Source organism: Microtus oregoni, unplaced genomic scaffold (assembly GCF_018167655.1).
Source record: "Microtus oregoni isolate MIOR12 unplaced genomic scaffold, Mior012 000021F_ref0000039, whole genome shotgun sequence".
NCBI classification, from domain to species: Eukaryota; Metazoa; Chordata; class Mammalia; order Rodentia; family Cricetidae; genus Microtus; species Microtus oregoni.
In genome coordinates this window covers 7,700,650-7,719,756 of record NW_024543080.1, presented here as the reverse complement: position 1 = coordinate 7,719,756, position 19,107 = coordinate 7,700,650, and the positions used below count along the sequence as shown (strand labels likewise).

Sequence of the window (19,107 nt, the reverse complement as noted above, 5' to 3'; positions counted from 1 at the left end):
GCACACACCTGTACTCATAGCACTTATAAAGCATAAGTGCTAGAAACCAGGAAATCAAGGAGAGTTTTGGCTACAGAACAGTGCAGAGGACAGCCTGGGCTACATGAGACCTTGTCTAATAAACAAAATGGATGTTCAAAACTGAAAAGGGAAGCAGGACAGTGGTGGCACATGTCTTAAATCCCAGCACTCGGAGGCAGAGGATCCATCTCTGAGTTCAAGGCAAGCCTGCCTGGTCTCTAGCATGAGTCCCAGGACAGCCTGAACTACATAGAGAAACCATGTCTCAAGTCCCTCTTCCCCACCCCCTCAAAAACACTGAAGAGGGAAGAGAGGAAGGTAGAACGGAAGGAAACACTAGGGCATCTAAGAGCATTCAAGAAGATGCAGGATGAGTAGAACAGATCTATAATGAAATTTTAACTGTAATTTATTTTTAGAGACATGTCCATGTTAGTAGGTAACCCTTGGTTATGCAGACCAGGCTGCCATAATCCCATAGAAAACCTACCTCAAATCCACCTGCCCTGCTTTCCAAGTACCTGGATTAAAAACGAGTGTACACTGAACTTTGTAAACTATTTTACAGAAGACGGGAATGCTGGCATCCCTTCAATTTCTGCACTTAGGAGACAGAAGCAGGGAGCACTCCATGAATTCAAACCAGCCTACATAGTGTATGTCTACATAGTGAGTTTGAGGACAACCAAGGTTGTGTAGTTAGACCCTGACCAAAACAAACAAACAAACAAACTCAAAAAAAAAAAAAACAAATTTTAAAACATGTAAAGAGGGGTAAGGAATAGTGGGGATAGGCAGATTTTACAATTCCTTACTATAAAATACTTATATACATTAGGTTTTTAATCTTTGCTATACTTAGTTTTTACTCATTTTAGTTTAAACTGAACATATTATTGTAATAGCTAATAAATGATGAATAATTTTTTCCTTTTTGTCCTTTTATTGCTGTTTGGTGGGGATATGGACTAAAGGTGTGAGCTACCATGACAATCTGTCTTAAGCTGTTTCTTAGCTGAACAGTTTACAGATATCATAGGTATAAAAAAGTACTTAAGATAAACAAATTTGTATCTTGGCTACAGAATAGATTATTGTTGGATCTGTAAAACAGTTATTTATACCTCCTGATACTTTAAAATAAAATTTAAGTAGCCAGGCATTGATAGTGCACGCCTTTAATACCAGCAATTGGAGAGGAAGAAGAAGCAGGAGGATCTCTTGAGTCTGAGGTCAGCCTGGTCTACAAAAGCCAGTTCCAGGATAGTCAGAGTTACATAGAGAAAGCCTGCCTCAAAATAAATAAACAAATAAATATTTAGCGTGCATGATCATGCATAAAAAATTAATAAAGGAAGGATGTTATGCTCAATTAAGAGGGTAGATGTGGTCAGTAGTTCAGAACTTGCTGTGCATGCGGAAGGGCAAGTTCAATACCCAGCACCAAAAAGGAGGAAAGGATTATCTGAGTGTAATTATTTTTACCAAGACTAAGAACAACACCACACACTAGTGTTATGCGGGGCATTAACATATTAGATGACAGCAAACTTTGAAAGCACGTAAAGATGACTGAAGATACATGCAAAATGATAACAACCTTGGACTGCCTTGGGGGAAGAAAGAAACATTAAACATTAATACACTTCTGAGAAGAAAATTGGTTCTCGCAGAAAACTGGAGCACAGCAGTGAATCAGGCACCTTTTGCAAGCTAGATAAGCCGTCTACCACTTACCGGTTCCTACCTTCATTTTGACTTTTTCCTTAAATTATGTATGCAGTGTTCTATCTGCATGTATGCCTGCAGGTTGGACATGGACACCAGATCTCATTAGGGATGGTTAGGAGCCACCAGGTGGTTACGGACAACTCAACCCAGGTCCTCTGGAAGAGCAGCCAGTGCTCTTAACCACCAAGTCAATGAGGTTTCCAGCACCTCATTTTGGCTTTTTAAAGACACCTACAGAGGCCCAAAAATGTGAGCCTATTTCCACCTCGTCTGAAGGTCAGAGTTTCAACTTGCTCAAAGTTGTTGCCATTTCACCCTGATGAAAGGTCAGAGTTGGAACTTACTTCTATTCCTTCAAGGTCATTATCTGTTTCTACCTCAAACAAAGGTCCCACCTAGATTTAAACCAGAGAGTTCTAGTCTCTCAAAGTTACTGTCAACCGATGTGGCTTATGTCCAGACCTTATATTTCAAGAATAAAGAAGTTGATCTGTTTCTACCAAACAAAAGTCATAAGAGCCAACAAAGTTCCTACTTCCTTAGGGAGGTAACAATGGATTCCCCCAGGGAGCAGTTTGACTCCAGAATGTTTTGGTCTAGTCTATAAGTATTACTTGTCTTTATTCTAGCAAGAGAATGTTTTTAACTATGAATGTAGTCCACAATCTTCAAGTGCTCTGTTCAATTCCTTTTGTCATATTAATGCAATTTTTACCTTACCTTTTGGGGTCGGGGTTATTTTAAGCATATAAAAAGTAAACATGGGCAATTTCAGTATCCACAGGAACTCCCTCTTGATGCTATCCCTAGCTTATGTTTGTTAATTTCACTCACATCTTCATTCTCTTATATTTCTAATCCCCATATCTCTACCATGGTAAGTGGTATACTTGTCAAAACTGGTCCCTGACAAGCACCCACAGCAGGTAGTTCGAAAATGCTTGTAACTACAGCTCCAGGGCCTCTGATGCCTTCTGGCTTGTGCAGGCACCTGATACATGAGGATATACACACAAGGAAAACAAATCTTAAGAAACAAAAAGGTTGATAGAAGAATTTAGATCTAATTATTTTCCTGTTACAATGACTACTTCTGAGACAACCTGGGTCATACAGGTAGTGAGAATTAATAGGCAAAACGGGGAGTAAAGAAAAAGCCAGGATTCCCAGGAATTTTACTGTTTGAAAAAGAAGCATGCAAGATGAGTTTTCCTTCAAGCTGCTCAAGTGGAAAACTTACCTGAGCCTGAATCAGGATAATCTTAGAGTTTTAAATCAGCCTAGGCTACATACATGCCACATTCAAGGCTGGCCTAGGATCTATACACTGTCATAAAAAACAAAAAAACCACCAAATGCCCAACTACTCCAACCCAATACATACATTAAATGCTCTGAGTGACTGTGTTATACTACCCACCTGTGCCTTGCAGTAGATATGGTTATCTCTGAAAACTTTATTCGTAATCAAGTCTAGGGTTGTGGTTGAGAATTAAGAGAACTTTTAACTGAAATAAAAGTAAAATCTAGATAGAATGTATGCCTTCTTTCAGATCAATGTGATCCCTGTAATAAAATTTTATTAAGATTACAAATTTTTTTTTTTACTTTCCCCCTGCGGTACTAGAAATCAAATATGGTTAAGTGCATGATCACTATGATAAGTAATGCATGTTAATAGAGAAGGAAACCAAATACCACGGAGACGATACATGTAGGAGAGAAACAGCAAAATGATAAAGAATGGGCTCCATGTAAAAAACTTCCATTACCTTTTCCAGGTCTAGCTCCTCCAGCAGTATGCTGGCATTCTTATTTGCTTCAGCAGCCTGCCTGTCTTTGGCTTGTACTATGGACTCCATACAAAGATGACACTTCTTTAACATCTCCTGCAATGACAAGTTAGAGACATTTCCACCACATTTACTCAGACTCTGAAAAACATAATCTTCATTAAAGTACTTAAAAATGAACAATAGGCCAGGGATTCGGGGAGGGTTTATTTGGGAAGAAGTGATATGTAGATAACGAACTGTACATTTCAAAAAAAAAAAAAAAAAAACCATAAGAGCTTCCCATTTTCAAATACACACTTAAAATACAGAAATCAAGCATATTCCATACGCACAGTGTACATAAAAACATAAGCAAAACAATCATGAATAATATAAATAAATCAAAAAAGCATTCAATATAACTACAATAAATTTTTTCCTACAAATGAGGTCAATGTCAACAGATATATGTAAAGCATATACAGGGGGTGTTTAAACTTAGTGATTTCAATCTCAAAATAAATAGCATAGGAATATTCCTTTAATTATAAATATCAGTAAAAAGCATTAGGTGGTGGCACACACCTTACCTCCAGCACTCGGGAAGCAGAGGCAGGCAGATCTCTAAGTATGAGAATAGCCGCAGATACACTCTGTCTTGAAAAACCAAAAAGCGCCCGGCGGTGGTGGCACACGCCTTTAATCCCAGCACTCTGAAGGCAGAGGCAGGTGAATCTCTGTGAGTTCGAGGCCAGCCTGGGTCTGTAAGAGCTACAGGACAGGCTCCAGAGCCTGTCTCGAAAAACCAAAAAGCAAACAGTATTTTCTCCAGGTGCGATTAGTGGTAGATGTAGGCAGATTTTTTAATTCAAGATTAATACAGTCTACAAACTGAGTTAAGGACATCAAGTCTTATACAGAGAAACCATGTCTTGAAAATCTAAAATAAAATAAATTTTAATCAGCCTCAACTCTCAACAAAAAAACCTGCCACAAACATCCAAAGTAAGGCAAGGCAATGAGTTAGAAAGGGAAGCTGATTAATTATCATGCAACATTATTTACATTTCCAAAGGAATATGGGTACACACACACACACACACACACACACGTCACAAGCACAAAATGATAGTGGAAGATAGCTATTAGATCTCTAATCAGACTTATTTTTTTTCTTCGCTACATCTGCCATAATTCAAGTAAAAAAATGTTGGATAGGGATCTGGAAAAGAATATAGATCCTGGGGCAAGCCAAGAATACATGACATAGACCAGGCAGCGGTGGCGCTCGCCTTTAATCCCAGCACTTGGGAGGCAGAGATGGGGATCTCTCTGAGTTTCAGGACAGCTAGGGCTGTTACACAGAGAAACCCTGTCTCAAAAAACAAAACAAAACAAAAACAAAAAAAAACAATACATTACAAATCTAGGTAAATCTTTTTAAAAGTTCATAAATATTAAACAAAACTGTTATACAGTATACTTTATGACTCATGCCGAGTTTATTGGCACAAAAGTTGTATTAACCAAAAGAAATCCTAGCTTATACTTAAGGTGAATTTGAGCAATACATTACCTTATCGGTGATGGTTGCTATATAGCGCATGCATTCAGAATCTGATGGGAACTGATTGACTTCTTTGACCAAGTAGCGTACCACCTTCACATGACCCTAAAAATAGATACCACCAAATGCAAGTTGCCAGTCATGCATGACAAGTACCTTTATCTGCTAAGCCATTTTGCCCAATCTGTTTGAGGTATTTCCTTATCTCCCCTCTTTTTTGTAGTCCTGACTGTCTTGGAAGTTACTACAGACAGACCAGGTGGTTTTCCAGCTCATCTCTGCAAGCTTCTTTCTCCACTGGAATTAAAGTACTCATTATGCTGAGGCCAGTCTTGAACCTGTTCTATGAGGGACTACCCCAGCCTCCAAAATAATGAAATGCAGATGTAAAAAAATGGAGTTCTCTCTTTCCTTTAATTTGTATTAATTTGTTTTATTTTTTAAAGTCGTTAAATGAATACTTACAGTCTTTAAAATACCTCTAGGCCACAACTCATACAGCACCCTCTCCAATAACATTCATTAAAAAGAAAGAGAGGAAGGGAGAAGGAATGTAGGAACACAGGAAGCTGCTGGACTTGATAGCCTATTCCTGTAATACCAGTACTTGCTAAAAATTGATAACAATAACATAGGACTTCAGAAGGATTATAGAACTTAAAACAACCTCTGGATGACATCCAATAAAATGGGAACAGTTTAAGAGGAGATTTAAACTACACAAAGAACAAAGCAGTGGGAACAAACATGAGCACTCTGTTGCTGACAGAGGTTAGCAGACAGGATGTAAGACAAAGATCAAGCAACAACACGATTCTTCCATTAGGGATTCACAGTGGAAGGTGAGCTCTAAACATGCTATACTGAAAAGCAGACCAGTCAAGAGAATACTAACACAGTGGAGCAGCAAGGAAAGGCTAACTTGTTTGATGACTCAGCCAATATGCTTAGAGAATGAACCACTGAGAAAGAGTAGATTTGAATGCTTAAGGGAAAAAGCAAGTGGCTATGTAGTCCATGATAACCAGAAGAAAAGTGGATCAAAGAACAAGAGTCAGTAACTGGAGTGTGGTACACACCTTTAGTTCCAGCACAGGAAGTAGAGGCAGGCAGAACTTTATGAGTTTGAGGCCAGACTGGTATATATAGCTAGCTGTAGGCTAGCCAACACTACAGAAAGACCCTGTTTCCAGATGAGAAAAACCAGGCTAAAGCCCAAAAATCATCAGCAACAAAATAAGAACAAGAATCAGAAAGGATGAGAGAAATAGCATGTCTTGTAACTTATATACTAAAAACAGCCCAGGATTTACCACGTACAAGGTATTTCCTGAATACTAGCTTTCTGTGTTGTCAGGATTAAGTTCACTGTCTCAAGCACACCAGACAAGCACTCTCTTGTTAAGCTATATCCCTAATGAGGGATTTTTTTTTAAAGTAATGCAATCTAAAATGTTTTAATACAATTTAAAAAAATTATATAGATCTATCTCCACTAGAAGGACAGAGGAAGAATGTCTAGGGTTCAAGCTCCATCTTATATAGTGACTTTCAAAACAGCCTAGACCAAGAAATTGTGTCTCTACAAAAGTAAACAAATATAGTTCTTGAAATAAGTATCAAATTAGGCTAAAACCGAATTAAGTTATCAGTGTGTGCTAAAGCAAATATTTAATCAGCACACACAGATCTGTGCAACAGCACTGCAGAGGATAAAAGGCTGCTTTTGCTTCATTTAAAATTCTTATTTCTGGTTCTAACACTAATTTTTCAATAAACTATTAATAGTGAGATTTTCTTTGATTTATTATTCCCTAATATTTAAAATCAAAAATAAGGTCATGCTTATTGTTGCACACCTTTAGTCCTACTGCTCTAGAGGCAAGATTAACATCAAGTTCCAAGCCAGTCAAAACTGCATAGTGAGATTCTGTCTCCAAGTCAAGACAAAAGACCCAAACCAAGCAACAACATGCAAAAGCCCCAATAAATAAATAAAATCAATGATAAAATGAAACCTAGTTTATTTTATAATGGTAATTTAAGAAAACATCTAAACATTAAAAGTGTAACTAGGTTTTGAATGTGAACCTTAGGTGTCCGTGGTAATTTGTAAGTGGCCTCCATAAACCCATAAGGAGTGGCACTATTAAGAGGTGTGGCCTTGGAGGATGTGTGTCACTGTGGAGATGGGCTCTGAGGTCTCATATACGCTCCAATGCTACCCAGGGTCAAAAGTTGACTTCCTGCTGCCTGCAGATAAAGATGCAGAATGCTAAGTTCTTTCTCTAGCTCCATGTCTGCCTGCCATGACATTCAACCATGATGATAAAGGACTAAATCTCAGAAACGTAAGCCACCCAGTTAAATATTTTCCTTTAAGAGATGCTATGGTCATGGTGTCTCTTCACAGCACTAAAAATCCCAAGTTTTATTTTACTTATTGAGTATGCGTATGTCCGTAATGTATGAATATGGGTACCTATGCCAGGAATGCATTTTGTAGAGGTTATAGGATAACTTTGTGGAGTTGATTCTCTTTTTACCATTATGTAAGTTCCGGGGATCACAAGTTGCCAGGCTTGTATATCATGTAGTTTTACCCACTGAGCCGTCTGGCTGGCCATCCTAAATTCCTTAATTTTGATGTCCAATATGAAGTACATTCACAGAATTTCAGAAATACTAGATCTATTTGGTTTGCCAGTGGAGTATTTCGTTTGCACACAGTATTACTAAAATAAACACTAAGCCAAGCTCTCCCTAGCACAGATCAGCACGGTGTGCTACCTTTCTGAATGCGGCCATGAGAGGTGTTATCTTGCGGTTATCTGCTGCATCTACATCTGCACCTGCTTGCACCAGTAGCTGAACCACATCTAGGTGTCCACCATTTGCTGCTAGCCACAGCGGAGTATTCCCCTTCTTGTTACGCACATCGATATGAGCTCCCCTGGAAACGAATGACAGACAGCACTTTCTTACATGAGATGAAATGATAGGGACAGCAGCAGGAAAAAAAAAAAAATCAATACTCAAGTATGAATGCATTTTTTTAAGAATTGTATTAGAGAATTTCTATCTATTACTATCAAATTAAATATATATATTCAATATATGTTTCCCTTATTTACAAGTGACTGTGTAACTTTGAATTCCAACTCAGATATTTTGTATCCACATATTTACAGTACACAGGGGAAAAAAGCTTTAGTGTCCAGTTTAGACTCAGAATCAAGTATTAGGTATGTGGGATGTCTACAAAAAATTTAAGATTTTATTTTATTGGTTTTTCAAGACTGGGTTTCTCTGTAGCTTTGGAGCCTATCCTGAAACTAGCTCTTGTAGACCAGGCTGGCCTCCAACTCACAGAGATCCACCTGCCTCCAACTCACAGAGATCCACCTGCCTCTGCCTTCTGACTGCTGGGATTAAAGGTATATGTCACCACTGCCCAGCTAAGATTTTATTTTATTTTAAGATATAGTCAACACTGGCTGTCCTGGAATTCACTATGTGGACCAGCCCAGCCTCTAAATCAGAGATCTACCTGCCTCTGTCCCCTAAGAGCTGCGATTAAAGGCATGAGCCACTAGCTAATTAGTCACTGACAAGCATTTTTCTTAAAACCTAGCAGGCAGCTACTAAATAACTAAAAGTAACAGTTGCCCTTCATCCTGATACTGAATAGTTACTATCAACTTAGAGACTAAAGCAGTGTAAGAACAGAAGCGTAGGTTACAAAATTACATTTTATTTTGTACACAGTGAGAGTGCCCAGGAAATGATCAGCACTTACATTCACAAACAAAGGATATGCTCATAACATACCTGCCAATAAGAAGTTCACAAAATTTATAATGCCCTTTATCTGCGGCTATGGTTAAAGCTGTATCTCTTGAGGAGGGCACTGGAGGGGCATTAACATCAGCACCTTTGTCCAAAAGAACTCGGCCCACCTCTGCATACCCACCAGAGGCCGCTTCCATTAGTGGTGTAAGGCCAGTCTAGGTTTAATGGAAAATAAATAAATAAAAAAAAAAAACAATAAAAAAAAAAACTATGGAAGAGACCAGAAATAGCCAAAATGTTAACAATCTCGGGAGCAACATGGTATAGTTTCTACAGATAAATTTGTACTGACAGTTGTTGTGAGTTATATTTAATTAAAACATTTATTTACCTAAAATCAGAGGTATGGTGAAAAGAATTTGAATAAGATCCAAGTCCAATGATGTGAATGACAGTACATGTTTCCTGTCCTTTCAAAATAATCGCATTGTTTTCAGCTAATTAACCTATCAATAATAATTTAAAAAGCATATGCCCAAGTATGTTCATAAATGACTTCAACCATATAGTAGATTAATGTGATAGAAAGTCATAAAATCTTAACTTCTACAATACACCCATTCTTTCATGTCTAAAACCATTTCTCTCAGATACGTATTTTGTCTCCATGACAAAGCTCTGACAAATGGCAAGTTTCAGCATCTTTCTTACCTTAGCTCTGTGTTCAACGTTTGCTTTTCTATCAAGCAGAAGACTAACCACTTCAGTTCTTCCTTGGAAGCAGGCTAAGGTAAGGGCAGTGTTCCGATTGGTTTCTATTTGAGCATTTATGTCAGAGCCCATGTCTAAGAGGAGCTTAACTGCAGCTGTATGCCCGTTCATAGCTGCTAACATCAGTGGAGAAATGCCCAATTTGCTACCAGTTCTGGGGGTGAAAAATAACGGGGAAACAATGTGTCACAGCAGAGAAACAGCAATGATAAAAAAAATTGAATATAAAAATCTCTCCTGTTCTTTTGAAACAGAGTATCCTGTAGTCCAGGTTAGCTAGCTTCTAGCTGAGAATGACCCTGAATTCCTGATTCTTCAGCCTCAACCTCCCAAGCTCTTCAATTACAGCAGTGGACCCACCTACCAAGTCTGGCTAAAACTCTTTGTTTCTGTAGGATTATTTAACATCTACTTTTCTCAGCCCTTGCATCTTTTGAGATACTACTAAAACTTCCTTTTAGCAGATGCCAAATAACCGGCTAGGGAGTGGAGACTCATCCGATGATGATGAAGCAAATATCTACCTCTTTAATAAACACCAACAAAGGTATTTCCTTTAGCTCCCTAAGAAACAGTAGTTTGTAATTTTCAGTTATAGCAACATTCTGAATTCTTGAATATTTTAAATTTTATAACTTTATAAAAATTTTATACCAATAAAATAGCAGTTCCAAAAATTTACACCACAATATTCTTAATAAAGTGTCTACAGACAAAAAAAAAAAAAAAAAAGCTTGCCTAGAATTGATCTCAGCTCCTGCATTTAGCAGTATTTTGATGATGTTCACGTAGCCACCAGAAGCAGCCAGGCTTAGAGGTGTGTAATCAGAAACATTCCGGTGTTCTTTATTTGCACCCCGAGCTAACAACAGCTCCACCACCTAGTAGGGAAAAAAAATAATAATAAAAAATAAAAAAGGCGGGAAGTATACTTTCTAAAGCCACGACAATTTCAGAAGTTTATTTCTGGGTTTTTTGCCTGGTATATAACGAAATGAGAAAACTCTTTTTTATAGTTTTAGGCAACAAGGTTCTTAGAAGTCAACAGACAACAGAAAGCTCTCAAGTTAAAAAACAAACAAGCTTAAGAAATCTAATGAATACTCACAGAAGATTTAGACCTCAAATGTTGTAGGACGTAATTTAAAAACGAATACTTTTGTTACTTTTATCATATAGTTAAGTTATAAAGGAAAACATGAGATGTGATTCATCTTATATGTACACATGAATGCACTAGAATTTGAGACAGTGCCTCACTATTTAAATCAGGCTGGAAGCAAATTCAGAGATTTGACTGCCTCCCACTCCCAAGCGCTGAGATTAATGGTGTGCGCCATGACAGCTGGCAATCAATATTTGCTTTTTGTTACAGAAGAGTTGAAAAATGTTCCCATGTTTTACCTTAACAACCTTAGTATTACTCTGTGCCTGTGGGCACAGCATCAAATTTGACTTGGTAACAGAATATTGGGTGCATTACTTTTTAAGATGCTGGCAAACTGATCCCAAGAGCAGCTGTACTATTTATACCCTAGCAACAATACAGGAGTTCTGGCTGTTAATCTTCCGGATCTCAAGAGCTTTTCTCTGAGAGCCAAATTATTGAGCATTAAAGCATTAAGTGCTTTTTGGCTATTCAGAGATATATCAGTTAAAATCGTGTTTAGATAAAGCTAAACATTACTTCGATTAAAGCTAGCAAGCCCACGTGGTCTTACTTTTTATTTACTGTAAATGTCTATACACTGAGGGCATATGGAATGCGGGTGGGAAGGCAGAGGACAACTTTCAGAAGTTGGCTCTCACCATCCACCTCAAAAAGGGATCTCGCTCATTCTTACATGAGCCACCATGCTTGTGTTTTTCTTTTTATTGCTACATTTACTAATTAGCATGTGTCGAAAAATCAGATTGTCAGGCTGGGTGGCAAATATCTCTACATGTTGGGCCATATGTTAGCCTGTTATGTATTGTTTTGTTTAATGTCAGTGTCTTTCTATAGAGCCCCGACTGAGTTCAATGCCCAGAGGGTCCAGGCACTAGCCAGTAGGCATCAGTTAGCATGTCTATTCTAAACGGCTTGAGAGTTTCATAGCATTTGCCATGTAAAAAATAAATGCTCGCAAATTTCATTTTTTCTAAACATTATTCTGTAATTTTACATTGAACTGACTTTCCTAATCATACCAACTATTTCACAATACCTGTTATAATGACACCAAATGGAAGCAATGTGTTTCTAGGCAAAGTAGAATATTAAGTTATCTTGGCTTGGTTAGTTCCTTGTGGTGCCAAGGATGATGAACCCCTTAGAACATGCTAGTCAATCATATTTACTGATGATTATATCTCCATCCCACATGGTTGATTTTAGATATAAAAAGCTCACAAGTGTGGCTTACTGCTTTTAAATGAAGTGACTTTATTTGATTTAAAATTAAACTATTTGTCAGTGTGTGAATAAATACTATTTCAAGCTAAATCATAATGAAAAATTTAAAGTAGTACTTAGCCTCAAAAATTTCTATCCGTTCTCATATTTTAATGGGAAATGGAGAGGAATCTAGTGTGGTGCTTGAATAAAATGGTCCCCATAAGCTCATATATTTGAATACTTGTCATAAGGGAATGATGTTATTTGAAAAAGATTAGGAGGTGTGGTCTTGCTGGAGGAAGTGTATCCGTGAGGGTGACCTTTCAGGTTTCAGAAGTCCAAAATCTCTCTTTCTTCTTGCTACCCATGGATCCTGATATACAATTCTAACTATTTCTCCAACACAATGTCTGCCTACACGCCACTATGATCCCTGCTGTGACCATAATGAACGAAATCTCTAAAACTGTAAGCAAGCCTACAATGAAATGATCTTTTATAAGAGCTGCTGTGGTCAGGACATCTCTTCACAGCAATAGAATAGTGATGAGGAAAGGTTTTAATTTTATTGTTGTTGTTTTGTTTATTAAGGGCATTGGCTCCCTGACTGGACTAGAGCTCTCTATGAAGAACAAGCTGGTCTCCAACTAAGAAATCTGCCTACCTCTGCATACAGAATGCAGAGATTAAAAGCATGGGCTACCACATCCTGATAATTTTTAAGACTTTCTCCACCTCCACTGTGAATTACAGATGAAACAATCAGAAAGGAGCAATACAACAGAACAGGTGCTATGTTATCAACACAAGCATGAAACGTTATATATACATACAAGGGGAAAGGAACATAGGATTAGGCTAAATAAAAAGTTACCAAGAAACAGTCCATGTGTGTATCATGCCTTTGTTTTTAACCTATAATACAAAGAAGCTCTAACCTTTTATATATATTTGTGCCATTTTTTTTTAAACATTTCTCACTCTTGGATAGGAACTACAAAAATATATTTTACTAGTTTGTTCTGAAAACCTAGTTACTTAGGGATCGAGAAAAGGATGGATTTTAAAAAATGCTTTGATTTTTATTATTGTGTGTTATATGGGATCAAATACAGGTACATGTACCACAGTAAAAATGTAGGGATCAAAGTACTAAAGAACTACTTTAGAAAGTCATTTCCTTCCTTCCATATAGAGATCTGCAGTTATCCGTCCTGTTCAATAACCCGTTTTAAAGGTGAATGGGAAATTAACATGGATGAAAGGGTGATTTCTAGATCTAAGACTGGTAAATTCTGAATCCATAAAGAAACCACAATTGACTTATTTAGCCTATATTCCCTGTAGAGATGTTTGAGGGGGAGGGGGAAAAACTAGGTTAACCAGCTAATTATTAAATGCTATTAGACATAAAACTGATAACTTCACAGTTCGATTTTCTTGACCCTATATGATCAATTCCTGTCATTTGGTCTGTCTGAAGTTCTAGAACATGAAGGATTAGTATATATAAGAACTGTACATCTCATCTAGAATGGCTTAATCTTTCTCTTAAAGACAAATGCAATACAAAGGATTCTTATGGCAGGTACTACTCTTAGACAAACAAGACTGTATGTTTACATTATGTGATTTTATGGGGAATATTATACTAGCCTACTCTTGCTCATACGTAGTAATTTAAGTTACTGTGATAAATATAACAGGCAAAATGTTTCTATATGAAAAACAAATACATGAGTATATACATATGTGCTAAACAGAAAAGAAATTGCACTAAGATCAAATGCTACCTCCTGTCTGCCCCCAGAACAAGCCAAAGACAGTGGTGTGTCCTTGGTTCTTTCTGATTGGGCTTCAATGTCTGCACCATTATCCAGCAATATTTCTACAACGCCAACATGACCAGCTGTAGCAGCCAAAATGAGTGGAGTAAAACCTAAGAAAACAAACAAAAAAAGAACCTGCTTACAACATGCTAAGCAAAGAAACAGTAACAACTGTTTTCCAATATAATTAAGCACCAATATGTGGCTAAAAACTAATTGTTTCTAAATTCCTATTTCCCACAAAACTTCTATAAAATGAAACTAACAAAAATAAGGGCTACCTTTCTTGTCTCGATGTTCAATACTAGCTCCTCTTTCTAGTAGTGTTTGTACCAGTTCTTCATGGCCACCAGCACAGGCAAGCGTTAGTGCAGTATCATGATTACTCTCAGTCTATAAAGAGAAAAGAAAAGCCATTAGTTTAACTAGTTCATTTAAATAACCTTCCAGTGTTACTGTCAAAAACACAGATACATATGTGCCTCCCTATGTTACATCAAGACCTCAAACCATGTGGCCCAAGCTTAGCTAAAATGAGTCATCTTTTTGCCTCAGGCTTCTTACTGATTTCTCGAATTATAAATGCATGCTACCAAGCCAGGCTTACACAAATCATTTGGATGGTATATGGTTTATTGCCAACCTCACCAATAAGAAGTCAATTCATGGTTTGTTTTTTTCCTTTTTCCTTTTTTGGTGGTAATGGTTATGAAACTTTCCAGCTTGGGTCTGCCTCAGCTGAGGATGACCTTGAACGGTTTGTCCCTCATTGCTACTACCACTGTAATACTGAAATTACAAATTTGCTCCATATGCCTAACTTTAGTGACCTTTTTAGGTATACAAATAATATTCAAACTTTATAAACAATTATTAATGACACCAAAGGAAGAAAAAGGATTGTTTTCTATCATATGCTAATTTCAAGTATAAAATTGAGGGAAAAAACAGTGTGAATTCAATTTTGTTGTCACATATTAATAGAGTAACATCTGTTTCTATTTCAAATGAATTTGCTTACATTTTTGGGATAGAACCTCACTGTACACCAGGATGGCCTTGATCTTACTTTGTTCCTTCAGCCACTGCCTCTCTATTGCTATTATAAGCGTGTTAGCATGCCTGACCTAACGTGTGTAACACACACATACACACACTTTGAAATGCATATAGACAGGCAGACAGAAGAGTGATTCTTAAAGACAAAATCACAGAATGTAGGAATGGCAGGGGTCCAGGGCCTAGCTGAGAAGAGTGTGAAAAGGAAAGGACTATCCAGATTGCTCTGGAAATCAGAAGAGAATTCCTCTGGTGTCTTCAGCTGATGCTCAACAGCCCATGTACAAAAGGAAATTATCAGAGGGCAGAAGAAGATCAGGTACAACACCAAGAGCAGGAACACAGGCCCTACCAGCTCGAGCAGGAAACTTCCAGAACATGGAGGAAATCCTATGCAGAACATGGAGGAGAATCCTATGCAGAGACCAAATGAGTTGTGTTGGACCCGTAAAAAAAAAAAAAAAAAAAAAAAAAAAAAAAAAAATCAAGCTGAAAAGCAAGCCTTTTCATAGATAAAAATTTAGCCAAGCGTGGTTTCAAACACGCTTAAATCCAGCACTCAGGAGATAGAGGGAGTAGGACCTCTGAGTTCTAGGACAACTGGCTCAAAAAGCTAGTTCCAGGACAGTCAGGGTTGCTACAGAAAGACTGGCCTCAACAAACAAAGAAAAACAAAAAACAATACAAACAAAAAAATTAATAAATAAACAACTGTTTTTAAGTAACTTAGATGTGTTTAAAAATAAAGATCCTAAATTCTTTAAGGAATAAAATGTGTAATACACTATAAATTGAAAAATAAAGACTGTAACTGTGCTAGGATATTACATAATTTAACTTCTGGACAAATGTGTGAATGAACATGGCTAGGGATTCATACCCCTTTGTTTCTTTGAGACAGGATCTCACTATGTATCTCAAGAGGGTCTCCAATCATCCGCATTAATTACTCATGAATGAGGGAAATGCATGTGAATAGCACCATGCCTGGCTTTTAAGATAATCTTTAATTTAATTAACCAACCTAACTATTAGAAAGTGCTTTAGGTCGTCTGGAAAAATGAACATGTGAATGTACTTTTTCAGTTATGCAATAACACTTAAATATAAATAAAGGTATTTCCAATATAATCCATATATAAAATTGAAAAGTATTATAACAGGATGACAAAACTCTGGGGGAGAAGACTCTGTCATGAAGACTTTTCAACACCGAAATCATTCTCAGGTAAAGCAAATGATGTGATCATTTAACTATAAACTCAACATATACCAATTTGCAAGACTTAACTGATGAAATAAAACTCTAGAAAAAAACAGCTGTATAACTCATTCCTTTTTATAATGGACTTGTCTTTTTTTTTTTTTTTAAATTGGAACATGAGACTGGATCTCTGTACTCCTGTCTCTTGGAGATCTATATGTAGACCAGGCCGGCCTTGAAAAAGGAACTGGAGTAGGTTTTCTTCTTTTGGGGGTTCAGGAGGGAGTGTCTTACTTTGAACTTCCTATGTAGACCACAGAGATCCACCTGTTTCCTGAGCACTGAGATTAAAGGAGTGTGCCAACAAATTTTGTTCTTTTTACTTTTTAATGAGACAACTAAAAATGACCTAAAAATATGTCTCTATTTTTCCTTTGTGGTTTTTAAATTAGTCGCACTATATAGCTGAGGTTGGCCTGGAAACTCAATTCCACCTGAACCTACTGAGAGCACAAGGCATATGCCACTGCATCTAGCAAACTCCATTTTTATCCTTGATAATATGTTTATATCTCTATTACCACACTAAAAAAGAAAAACCATCTTTGGTTTGTTTTTGAGACAGGCTCTCACTATATAGACCAAGTGGGCCTTGAACTCAGAGGTTCACCCACCTCTTCCTCTCAAGCACTGAGATTTAAGATTTCGCACACCAGCCAGTCCACTAAATTCTTGAAAACTTTATGAATTTATGCTATATTTTCATTCTCAACCTACATGTAACATTTTGTCCAGAATACATTACACTAACTGAACATTGCAGAAATGACAACAGCTATAACTTCTAATATTCAAAGACTATTACTAATAACAGACTTAAAGGTTTATAGTGCTCTTATACAATAATATTTACATAATACAAGAAGTCATACCCTCCCAATAACTGTGAAAGCCAAACTCCATTACAAAAAAATTAAAAGACAAAAAGTGAAATTGATCAAGAGTCAAGAAATGAGAAAAGCCTACTAGTCAGTGATGGAGAGGGAGCCGCAATAGCTGCTCTGCAGAAGAGCCACTGACTGCAGAGATCAGGGATGGCCACAAGGGAGGTGCACCAACTACAACAGTGGAGAAGGACATGAAACTGCAGTGAGTGAAGCTCTGGACGTCAGTACCATGATCTTCATTCCAAGTTTTATATTTTTAAAAAAAAGAAAGAAAAGGAACCATGTCTGATTTCAGAGAAAAGGCAACAAAAGCTCAGAAACACAACTTTCTGATGGCCAAACTTAACTGGTAACCAGAGATAGGCTTTCTAGACAGCAAACTCCTCGAAACGCATCACAAAACTCTGAGTGCAACTGTTAAATACACATGGCCTGTGTCCTCTCTTTTAAGTGTAAGCAACTCAACAATAGATTTAGGTTACAAAGCTTTGAAAACTTCCTTCAGGGACTAGTCTAACTTAAATACACAAAAATATAAAAAATTTAAAAAAGATAACCACAAAAAAATTTCAGGTGATCAATATATAATGTCCCTCATTATAAAGCATAAATTTAATATTAATTAAAAGCATCACTTTCAGCTGGGCGGTGGTGGCGCACGCCTTTAATCCCAGCACTCCAGGAGGCAGAGGCAGGCGGATCTCTGGAGTTCGAGACCAGCCTGGTCTACAAGAGCTAGTTCCAGGACAGGCCCCCAAAACCACAGAGAAACCCTGTCTCGAAACCTCCCCCCCCCAAAAAAAAATTAAAAAATAAAAGCATCACTTTCCACAAGTGCTCTATTCCATAATCTCAGGTTTACAAAGTGAGTATCTGTCATTCTACAGGATCTTGTTAATTACAGTACAGAGTCGATTTGAATTTAAGTTCAAGCTATTTTTATAAAGCTTATTAAACTATACATTTTAAGAAATAAAAAAAATATTTTTAAGCTGAGCAACGAGAGTTGTCAAATTCCTTAAGTAAGCAAAGTTAGTTACAAAAATGAGAAGGCCCACTCCATTTTTACAGTAAGAACTCAAAGTAAGTAACAAATATTTTTAAGATAACACGAGAACTTAAAAAAGTTCAGAAAGATTGCTCTGTCCCAAGGCATTAAGACAATTCCAAACTGTTAAGAGTTCTGTGTTATAGCCCATGGGTAAAAATAGTATAATATAAACAATGACTGACAGCGAACAGAAAGAAAGAAAAGAGTGTCTGAAAGGGAGAGCACAGAAGGATCCTTAGAAGACTTAACATCAGACACAGGCCAAGCAATTATTTTACTCCTTTATCAAGTACCCAGGGCAAAGTCTCAAACATAGAAAGAAATGGGGAAAAGGGAGGTGTGTAAATAACAAAACAAAACAAAACAAAACAACTGGGCGTGGCAGCAGCACTCAGATTGAGGGTGGAGTGGAGGATCTCTGTGTTTGAGGCCAGCCTGGCTACATAGTGAATCCCAGGACAGGCAAGATTTCACAGTGAGAAACTGTCTCAAAAACAAACACCTAATAAATTATTTACATGACTAAGTGAGAGAAGAAACGTGCAGGTGATATGGCCACACACACGACTTAGTTCAAAGGATCACAAAATATGAGTGCCGTAGAAAAAAGAAAACCTTTGATGAGCTAATTATTATGCAGGTTGAAAACTCTCATGGAGGAAGTACACCTCTTATTCCTAAATTAGTTACGTTTAAAATCGGGAAGGACTGATACATACCCGCAAAAGGAAAATCTTCATAATTTCAAATATTTCAACTTATATAGCCAGGTTATATGTAAGAGTTTAAGGAATAGAGTAACACGCTTCAGGAAATCAAATAAATGAGAGTAATTAGTAAAATTAAACTTAATAACGTTTCTGAAAGTAGTTCATATAAAGTAGTAGATGAATGTGTTAGCACTTTTTTATGAGATAGTATCTTTATGAATGTAGGCTGCCATCGGGACTTCCCTTGAGTGCTGAAGAGGCCAGAAAAAGGAA

At 37.2% G+C, this 19,107-nt stretch overlaps 1 protein-coding gene across 4 annotated transcripts in view; it reads right to left on the bottom strand.

Moving 5' to 3' along the window:
• The window catches only part of Ankrd17 (ankyrin repeat domain 17), a 150,986-nt gene that overhangs the window by 31,189 nt on the left and 100,690 nt on the right, over positions 1–19,107 (bottom strand). For all 4 annotated transcript variants that reach the window (XM_041671452.1, XM_041671453.1, XM_041671454.1 and 1 more), the window contains 8 exons: positions 14,145–14,256; positions 13,828–13,973; positions 10,396–10,538; positions 9,598–9,811; positions 8,926–9,101; positions 7,885–8,047; positions 5,104–5,199; positions 3,525–3,641 (listed from right to left, as the gene is read on the bottom strand). In XM_041671452.1, coding sequence (XP_041527386.1) covers positions 3,525–3,641; positions 5,104–5,199; positions 7,885–8,047; positions 8,926–9,101; positions 9,598–9,811; positions 10,396–10,538; positions 13,828–13,973; positions 14,145–14,256 — 1,167 coding nt within the window. The remainder of the gene's footprint in view (positions 1–3,524; positions 3,642–5,103; positions 5,200–7,884; positions 8,048–8,925; positions 9,102–9,597; positions 9,812–10,395; positions 10,539–13,827; positions 13,974–14,144; positions 14,257–19,107) is intronic.